This window comes from Alosa pseudoharengus, unplaced genomic scaffold (genome assembly GCF_046254945.1).
Source record: "Alosa pseudoharengus isolate Yale_2024_CS ecotype anadromous, Long Island Sound unplaced genomic scaffold, YU_APseudo_1.1 YU_APseudo_1.1_scf_9, whole genome shotgun sequence".
In the NCBI taxonomy this organism is placed as follows: Eukaryota; Metazoa; Chordata; class Actinopteri; order Clupeiformes; family Clupeidae; genus Alosa; species Alosa pseudoharengus.
In genome coordinates, this window is record NW_027468881.1 from 32,245,866 (window position 1) to 32,256,101 (window position 10,236).

General features: G+C 41.1%; 1 protein-coding gene across 1 annotated transcript; it reads right to left on the reverse strand.

Annotated features, from left to right (window-relative positions):
- Window positions 1-194: 194 nt before the first annotated feature.
- cox4i2 (cytochrome c oxidase subunit 4I2) lies at window positions 195-8,044 on the reverse strand. Its single transcript, XM_076276489.1, has 5 exons — window positions 7,888-8,044; window positions 6,124-6,226; window positions 4,219-4,380; window positions 3,550-3,681; window positions 195-910 (listed from the first exon to the last, which is right to left on the reverse strand). The coding sequence occupies exons 2-5, from the start codon at window positions 6,224-6,226 to the stop codon at window positions 777-779; spliced, it is 531 nt and encodes a 176-aa protein (XP_076132604.1). The 5' UTR covers window positions 7,888-8,044; the 3' UTR covers window positions 195-776.
- Window positions 8,045-10,236: the final 2,192 nt, after the last annotated feature.

Consider the following 10,236-nt stretch of genomic DNA (forward strand, 5'->3'; position numbering starts at 1 on the left):
ATCTGAGCTTTTCAATGTCATATTAATGACCCTGCAAATGAATATTCAAAATAAAATGAAAAAATCATGACAATTCCTAGGTCAGGTAATATAGGTGTAGAACCGGAGCAGACTTCTAAATATTAATAGTTTAATGTCTATTTTTTTTTTCATGGAATGAAAACATTTCATAGAGGTCATTCAAAGCACACAAATGTTTTGCACTGTTAAGTTTAATTTTAGCCGCCTTGAAAGGACATTTGTACAGACATTCAATGCGGTGGAACATTGTGGGTGTTGTGTGTGGAGAAACCATATTTCATACATATTTTCCTACACTGAATGTACCATGTGTTCCTTAAACATTATTCAACAGTATTTAAAGTATTTAGTAAAAGTATTTAAACTTAAAAAGCCAAAACAGAGAGGTTGTTGAGAAGACAATTCTAAATTGTGTTGGATGTTGGAGAGTGTTGGTGTACTATGATGCCCACTGTGACTGGATACATGAGCAGAAATCATGTTGAAATGTTCTTATTCTTAATTCCAGATACACTGACACTGGACAGCAGGTAAAATGGCAATGAAGGAAAACCCCAAAGTTAAAACCTTTGTTTTCTCTGTTCATGCTCATGACATTGTGTGTGGAATTATAATGAGGTGGATGGACGGAAACACCGAAATCTGTTAGGACTCTCGGACAGGAGAGATTGGCAGGTATTTACAGGAAAGCTGTGATGCGTCATGTCCCGCCCTGCCTGAGGCATAACGCACCCTGATATCGGAGCTTTGGATGTTTACTTCCACTGCTTCTTCTCATAGTCCCACTGGGAGGCGAATCCCTCGATGGGGTTGATTCTCATGTCCAGCATCCTCTGCACCTGCTTGGCCTTCCACTCTGGGTCAAAGGTGTGAGGTGTGGCTGGGTAGACTGTTGGTGTAGAGGGAAATGAAGGGGTGTTTAACGTCAGCATTAAAGGCCCTTGCATTGCAGGAAAATCCAATACTTTCCAAAGGACAATATTTGCAAATGCTCAGCTTGACCTGTTTGATCTAGTTATAAGCTACTATATGAACAGAGTGATATGTTCAGGCGCATCTAAAAACAATAGAATATCATGGACAAATTCATTGTTTTTCCGTAATTTATTTCAAAAAGTAAAACTTTCGTATGATCTTGATTCATTACTTGATTCACTAATCAGTCAAAACACCAACAATGGTTTCCTGAGCCTTTAGTCACTCAGTCAGGGCAGTGCAATGGACTTCTCCACAATATTCAAATTTACTGAGATGTACCTGTATGTTTTAATTTTACAATAGTTTTATAATTTTCTAATAGTAGCCTATTACATAGCCCTTTCATGTTATTACATTCCATTATTGTTATAGGAAAATTAAGTCCAGATATACAGCAGTGGCCAAACTATCTATTTTTTATTTTATTTAAAAACTTGGGAATTTGCTGTTTGCTCTGCTTTCTTCTCATGTTGCCCTTTTGGGATATGTGGCCAGATTACCATGATTCAACATGATTATGTAAATAGTACTGAAACCAACACTGCACCCTAAACTCTTTGAGGGGAGAGATTGGGATTTAGCCAATATTTCATGATTTGTCATCGGACTAGTTCATGCAAGTAACTTTTTTTACTGATGAAGTGATAATGTTTCTAATGTTTTAACTCTGGTGCATTCAGAGTAGACTAGAGAGAGAGAGAGAGAGAGAGAGAGATGGGAAGAGAGAGAGAGAGAGAGAGAGAACACATTATGATGCCAATTGGGCAGGGAGAGAAGGTGGCATGGTGAGGAAAGGAGCAATGAGGGAATAGGGACTTATCCAGTTAGAAGGTGTCTTAAAGGTGCCATGTGTAATGTCCGCCAAAAAATCAATTCATACTCCACATTCCATAAAAGATGGGGGCAGTATACCTCCAGAAAGTGAGTTGGTCTACCCTAGAGTAACAACCGAGACACGTGTATTGCAGTTTGGCTGGTGGTTATGTTGCCCGCATACCGCCTCCCATGGCCGAAACTGGTATTATGACGTCTGTCGGGCTGTGGCTAGTAATTTAGCATGCTAATTCAGGTTGATATCTCTGCAGCACTATACCTTGTCATTTTTAAAATGACATCATCGTCCTAATTTCTTCTCATTCTTTTGATGTGTGTAGTTAATTTTTTGGATATTTTTACCTCAATTCTTACACATGGCACCTTTAAGGGTGTTACACATAGAGATGCAATCAAGTTCTCATGCAACTGCTGTCAATATTGGAACAGAGACAAACTACCATCAATGCCCTCCCACAAACATCAGCAGGAAAGGTCAGCTACACACCCTGTACCTGCAGGCCACCCCCACGGAGCACTATAGAACGGACACAAGCATCCTACAAGCTACTCGGGACTGCAAGACGGAGGTGGATCTGGGAAAAAAAGCTTGTGTTTCCCCCAGAGATGGTGTGCCACCATGTGGCCGGACATGGTGCTATGGTCCACAACAGTCAAAGCAGGCATGCATTGTGGAGTTGAAAATTATTGGAGTATTGCCGTGCATGAAGTTGCATCTGATGTTTCAGTTGGATTGTCTGAAGCTATTTTAATAGAAAAAAATGTCCATAAATGTCAAACCATCATCTTGTTCACGTTTTTCACATGCCTCCTTGTTTTGCAGTAGCTGAGAGTGTGTTTGTCAGGGCATGATGTCAGTGTGAAAAATATTTAAAATATTGTTTTTGTGACACATGACTCCCAATAGCTATTTGCACCTGAAATAAGAAGACAAAACCGCAGTGTTAACTCTATGCTGATTTTGGGGTGGTGGCCCGCCACGGCAAAATGAATGCAGCCACAGTATCAGAATTACGGCAGACGCGCACAATGTAATCGTTGTTCCCTTTTAAATAATCCTGCCGACGTATCCTCCCTTGCTGGCTGCCGCTCACATTGCAATTTAAGAATAAGTAGAACTAGTTATTAGGGCCTGTCCAGTTTCACACCACATATTGTTTGGATGTAGTGTGGGTGGTGATGCGTCACCACTAGAACTGTACCACCCTCTAGAACTGTAAAAAAAGTTCTAAAGGGAAACACTGAAAACCTTCCGTAAATGACATACCATTATCTAATTCACATTTTCCCATGCTTCCTTTTTTGGCAGGAGTAAGAAAATAAAAATTTCCCCCTCAAAGTATATTATGATTATGACCTTGTCTGTATATTTCCCAAGAAATCCCAATCTAATTATCAATTCAAAATTAGATTACAGGTTGGGTTTATAAAATGGAGACTAGCACACATGGTGGCAGTCTAGGGAGTTGCAGCTGGTTTGCCCACAAGAGGCGGACATGTAGAGATTAGACCCCTAAATTATGTTTTAATCCCCTGGCCAGCATCCTCGGTCTGTGCTGAGAGATCTCTAAGACTATGGCTCTGTTTGAAGTGGAAGACAGCTGCCTGCTCGCTCCCCAGTTACATATCTTAAAAGGCAGCAGTTTTTATCGTTTCGAACAGAGCCTGCAACTACCATATACAACTATGTAATGCTATTTAGAAGCTTCAACTCACCATAGTGGCTCTGCCAGATGACTATGAGGCCGGTAATGCCGATGAAGATGAGCATGCCTGCCACCACTGTCTTCCACTCGTGGCTGGGGACCTTCATCTCAGCATATGTGCTCTTGAACATGAGCCTGTACACTGAGGAGAGAGCCAGAGGCACAGACGCCAACATGACATGAAGAGGGGACTACACATAGGTAGGCCTACACTAGATTCTCCTGGGATTTGTTTGTTTAGCCAAAAAATAAATTATTATTTTTTGTGTCGCTTAAGACAAATAGTCAAAATCAAACAGTCAAAGATAACAGAGTAACCAAGCAGCTGGACTGTGAATGCTGAAGGCTAAATGCAAAGTCATGGAAATGACACACAGGGTGCAAAGGCTGTTTTAGATTGAAAATGTGCATACAGTATGACCATACAAATTACTTTGGATAAAAGTTGTAAATGTAAATGTTAGCAGAAATATGGAAAGGGCAGGTGTGTGTGTGTCTGTGTGTGTGTGTGCGTGCATGCGTGCGTGCGTGTATGTGTGTGCATATGTGTGTGCGTGTGTGTGTGTGTGTGTGTGTGTGTGTATGTGCATGTGTGTATGTGCGTGTGTGTGTGCGTGTGTGTGTGCATGTGTGTACTGTGTGTGTGTGTGTGTGTGAACCAGACGGAAAGGAGACTGACGGGCAAGCTTTTCTTCTTTTGACAGCTGTGTCCAGGGCCCCTGCTCTTTCTGCTTGAGGCTCTTCTCTGCGGCGCTGAGGTCGTGCTTGTAGGCTTTATCAGGCAGCGGGATGTCAATGCGGTCCCAGTACATGGGGAGAGACAAGTCCGCCTGCTGCACCTCTGAGAGTGGGTGGACGGAAGAACGTGGGAGAAGAAGACGGCAGCAGTGGTTAGGACAAATCCTAATATGGTTTCAGTGTGTGGTAGCATAATTGACAAGAAGCTGGGCTAGCATGAAGTAGCCTGAAAAGATGTAGGTTCAATACCCCGGTTTCCATCGTTGCGCCCTTGAGCACTTAACCCTGAGTTGCTCCGGGAGCAATGGCCCTTGTAATATAAGTGACATTATGTAAGTCGCTTTGGATAGAGGCGTCTGCTAAATAAATCCATTTAAATGTGAGTTACAAGACCATGAAGATCAGCACTATATGAGACAATATCTTTGAATCTGATTTGTGAAAGAAACAATGTTAAACCTTAACAGTCTGGTATGTTTTATATTAGAGCATAACTACTGGTATTCATCTTTTAGTTTGATTATCTTGTTGTACGTTTTTTGTTAGATCAAGAGTATTCATTTCAGGAGGGTTCCCATATCCAACAGTGCCACCTGCTGATGAAAAAGTTGCATTCAGTCTGGAATAGCTGGTGAGTCAACTGAATTAAAGAGATTTGCATAGACAGTTTCAAAGGAGCTGCAAAGTCTTTCTCTTAGTCTTGCATTTCATGTCTTTATGAAAACTTAACAAAGCACAATCCATTTGTTAATAAAGGTAATTTTCCATTGGCATTTGTCTAGCTTATCTTACAGTTTTTTCTGATTGCTTAAGCACATTTTTTGTAACGCTTTTTTTTGCAAAACTCTACACACAAATGGCAAAACCTCTCACCCAATCAGCAAAACATTGCAGTTCTCTTGCAAAAGCTAACACACCTTGCTTAACTCTTCACACCTTTGTAAAAATGGTGTTTTCGTATCTAACAGTAAACACAAGCCATCACAATAGTAAGCACACAATGTACCAACAACACACTGATGGTATGAATAAAAAACACATCTGGCTTTTGCTTTCTCTGTAGACTATGTCAGTTTGAGGTCATACTTTTGTTATAGTTCTGTAAACATACAGGGATCCAAACTTCAAGTATTAGTGTTTATTTACACACATCGAAACAAACACAAGTGTGTTTTTCCAAGTCAAAACACAAAAAAGCATTTCACTGAGACAAAACAAATCATTCTACATCGGGTCGTCTCTCTCAAAATTCTGTCTACATCACATGCAATGTCCTAGTCCAAGGCACCGGGAAAAATATATTCTGGAATGACGTATCCAGGCCTGACATGACAATATCCCCACATGTAGACTGTTTTTTGTCTGTAAAAGGGCTATTTCTTTCTCTTCTCACCCTTCCTGCTCCCTCCATTGTACCCATTGTACATTACCTGTAGCTTATTTATAGTGCTTGGGCTGATTGCAAAGTGAACTAATTATCTAAAACAGTTTTCACATGAGAAAGTGTGCCAGAGAGTTGGCAAAATAGTGTAAATAATAGCCAATGTGCCTACAGTTGTGCAAAGTGTGTGTTACAAAATTGCAAACTGAGTGCAAAGCAGTGTTTGTGCTTTTAGTTTTGCGACCTCAGTGAGTGGTTTTGCTATAAGTATCAATAGTTTTAGAAATTGTGCTATAAGAATCACAGTTGTGTTTAAGCATTCAGAAAAAACTGTAAATGTTAATAACAAACCTTATTGTACATTTGTTATTTCATAAGTTAGTTATTATGGTCATATTTAGTTTGTGTGTGTTTAATTAGTTGGTTTATCATTTAATTTGTTTCAAAAGAAAGCAATGCTGTTACCATGGTGGCCATGGCTAGCCATCCTGACATTGCTGCTGGTTAGTGCCATGACTCCCCGCCGGGTCAGCAGGCTTCCGATACGTCCAGCGGTCAAGTGCAGCATCTGGGGGAACACAATACATGTGAAAAAGGTGAACCTTTGCTTTTCATGGCAGTGTCAACATTTGTGTTATTTTTTTGTGTTAAAAAAAATCTATATCTTGACGCAGTTTATTTAAATAGACTACACGTTAAAGCATTGTCACTTGAGCTGATTGTTATAATTATAAGTATCATTCCAAGTTTAAATATCCATCAGGCAATTTATGATGAACACTGGATAGTCTTACATCTGACGACTGGTTAGGAATGTTTAACGTCCTTCAGTATTTTACACATGATATCTTAATAACCATTTTCACCACAGTATACCTAACCATTATAAACTCTATCACCACCAAGTGACACAAGTAATTCTATTGATCAGTAACAGATAAACATCTGTGTTTGGACATTACTGGCCTGTAAATGAAAAGGCCACAAATATAATCCTATTTTATTTGATGAAACATTACAGTGAGCTTGTGTGGGTCTCCAAGTTCTCTAACAATAACATGACTCCTTGCCAAAGTTTCCTTAAGCTGCAGATTGTGTCAGGGTTCAAGTGCAAGATTCAGGGATTGGATGGTATTTTGATAGAAATAGACCAGTAAAGTGATTCTAACCTGTTTGATTCATGTCATCATTTTCTTGAAAATTGGGTGTAAAATGCTGGTTTAGTGGTCAGTACCCAGAGACCAGCAGTGAGAGTGACTGCATTGTGAAGTTGCTGAGATGTTGACTTAAAGATGGCAAACTGCCTTTCTACGTTAACTCAGGTGTCCCCTTAATTGGATCCAATCCAAATCCCATGGAGCTCAGTCTGGCCAGCCTAATAATCTTTTGTTGTTGATTACAGTCTCACTTCAGCTCTCCTCCCAGACAGTTCTCAAACTCTCAAGGAAAACAAAGTAAGACATAAATGTCCATTGGTCTTCAAATTTTTATATTTCTTCCAATTTTCCTATTCCCAGTGCCATTTCTCATCCCACTGTAATCCAAAGAGTCTCAATTCATGTGGCACATAACTCCCTTTAGTTTTCAAATGTCTGAAACGTGGGACTGACACATAAACAGGCTTTAGAAAATGGTGGAAACTGGCATTCGGTCAAGATCAGAGGACCATGCTCCAGTGCAGACATGTCCCTTCTGACCTCCACCGGTCTGTACAGTCACCCTCACTAATTACTGGACCTATTCTGGACATATGTCTTTGAAATAAAAAGGTTCTACAATCTGATGCCTTCGATAAATGCTTTTCTGGAAAAAAAGTGGACAGATTCAAAAGGGCAGTGTCAACAATTGTCCAAATATGGCAAAAAATGCTTCTTTGTGTTCATGTCTGCTTTGCTGCAGTGTTGCTTAAAGTTGCAGAAACGTCAACTTCAATATTATTTTGAATCAATTTTATCAATATTCATTAGAATGTGTACTTTTTTCTCCTGTCTCCAGCCTATTCATACTTCATACTTTATATGTACTGCTCACAGGCAGCTCTCTCTGCTAACCAAATCAACAGGAAACTGTTTAATCTCTACTTTGCCCCAGTTTAGCATGCAGTATGCCAGAACTTTCCATAAAAGATCAAGCTTTTCACATCTATGTATTGCACTCCCTACACCATATAAGTAAACTAATCTGTGTACTTTGGATAGAGTATTCTGCATGTAGCTTTTAAATACTCACATTTTTCCTGAGACAAGGGACCACACAGGAAACAGAACCACCAAACAGACAATAAGACTAACAATCAGAACCCCCGATCCTCCGTATTGGATTTGGCGTCTGCGCCGACTAGGAAAGAGAAGGGTGGGCTGTTGAGAGACAGTGGGAGGGAAGGAGAGAGGGAGGGAGAATGAGAGAAAGAGAGTGAGGGAGGGGGTAGGTTAGGGACTAGGCAAGTGCAAGTAAACAATCCAAGAAAAGCATGTGACTACTGTGGCTAAATAGACGTGGTGGCTGCTCTGCTTTCACTCTCTCTCTCTCTTTGCTCACATTCATTTCTTTAATATCTTTCTCCTCTTCTGCCTCTAACCACTGGGAGACAAGAGAGAGAGAGAAAGAGAGGGAGAGAGAGAGGGAGAGAGAGAGGGTGGGGGGGGGGGTTCAACCCCCCCTAACCCCCTATTAACCACTGCAAAGAGAGGAAATGCTTAATTAGGGGAGATATAGTGAGAGAGAGGAGAGAGAGAGAGAGAGAGAGAGAGAGAGAGATCAGAGACACAGCTTTCCCTGGACAGAGAAACTTGGACCAAATCCCATGGGAAAGAGTCGGACGTGCAGTCAAGAGCATCGAAAGAATCTGGGAGAAGATTTGTAGGGGGACAAACAGCCATGCATGGACGAAACAGTTAAACACTCAAACACAGGAAGAGAAGGAGGGCTTGAGAGCTCTGGTCTGATCTGACATCTCATCTGTCCAGTTTAGTATTATACAGTCGTTGTACATGAAACCACCCTGGGCTGCTGCTGGCAGCAGAATGGGACCCACCTACTGGTACGTGTCTGGCAGGGCAACCAACGGTCAACCCGCAGTGAAGGGGAGTTGTGGGAGGTGCTATCAGGCGGGTTAGCTAAGGACACGGCTGCTCAACACTCCCCCTCACCCCCCTGCCACTTCATGAGGGTTAACTCCTAAACTGCTGCAGGAATGGTCTCTCTACAAACACCTGTTGGATAGTTTGTGTTATAGCATTGATTTTTGATTTCAGTCGAAATGTTTCCAGTATAACAGTTTCAGTTTTACATGCACAGTGGGCATTTTTTAAAGAATATTTTAATCACGAATGTACATTTCTGCACTGTAGCATAATTTCTTTGTTTGACCATTCTGGGTCAAAGTTGGTGTTATTCCATCTCTGTCTGTCTGTCTGTCTGTCTGTCTGTCTGTCTGTCTCTCTATTTACAGTATATTTCTCTTCCTGACACAAATCAAGAGATATATAAATAGTAATATGCCAGCTCCTATTTTGTTATTAATGAACTATGAAACTATATTTCAGGTTCCTCTTTGCACCTGTCCGCCTCCCCGACCTTATCTAAACTTTTGCACTTTGCTTTGTTTCTACCATAACACTGTCTTACCACATTCATCAGCTCCTGTGACCTTCCTGTTATCATTCATAGATAAAGTCTGCAGCCAGGAAATGCACCTAAAACACCCAGTATGCTCTGTAAACCCCCTTGTGCTGCCCTGATCTGTCCATTAATCGCTGCAGTCTTATTGAGTTTAATGTGACCTTTCAGAAAGCACCCATTTCACATGTCTGGTGAATTCCCAGTAAACACACAAAGGTTATGTAATTACAGGTACTTTTGCTTTATTTTATTTATGCTTTTATTGCGCCAGCATGACATTATGAAATCTCCCTCATAATATGTTTATATGAAAGCATGCTTGAACCGGCAGTGACCTTGAAATGACTTATCAGTGCTAAAAGTTGACCCTCTTTAGGTGTGTAGTACATTCTGAATACTCCATTTGACAAAAGACAAGTAGTCTCCTTTCAAATGTGTATCGCTCATTATAAGTTCTGGATGTTGGCAAATCACACTTACATTCTCACCATGAGTGAAACCAAGAAGTCAGGGAGACATTGTAAATTAATGTACTGTATTTACTGTACCTTGGAGTGTATGAGTTTATCAGATTAACAGATGACCCGTCTAAAGGGTTGGATGGCATGTGTATAAAGGGTGAGTAGTATAAATAGAGACAGGGCTGGAGAGTGGTCCCTCCAGTGGTGAATGCATGGTCACTGGGCTGAACTTGGCTGGACTGACTGCCCTTGTCCATCCCTCCCAGTCACATGACAGAGGCTGTCATCTGCAGCTGTTCATGCCAGATCCAACACTAGTGGCCACTGGACCCCTAACTTTACCCCATTAAAAACGGACGCTGTTCTGGACATGGGCCATATCTGGTGTGGATCTGGGGCTTGTTGGCTGCTGGCTGGCCACTGTGGGCTCCTGCCACAGCCTCACTGCCCAGAGTTAGCACTAGACAGCAAGTTGCTGAAATGCAAAATAAAATAA

What these genes read in the sequence shown, in the direction of transcription:
- cox4i2 (XM_076276489.1), bottom strand. Translation starts at nt 6,226, where the DNA reads ATGCTGCACTTGACCGCTGGACGTATCGGAAGCCTGCTGACCCGGCGG. An exon ending in AAAAGAAGAAAAGCTTGCCC is followed by an intron (nt 3,682 to 4,218) that starts GTCAGTCTCCTT and finishes CTCTCTCCTCAG; the next exon opens with TGTACAGGCTCATGTTCAAG. An exon ending in CATCTGGCAGAGCCACTATG is followed by an intron (nt 911 to 3,549) that starts GTGAGTTGAAGC and finishes CTACACCAACAG; the next exon opens with TCTACCCAGCCACACCTCAC.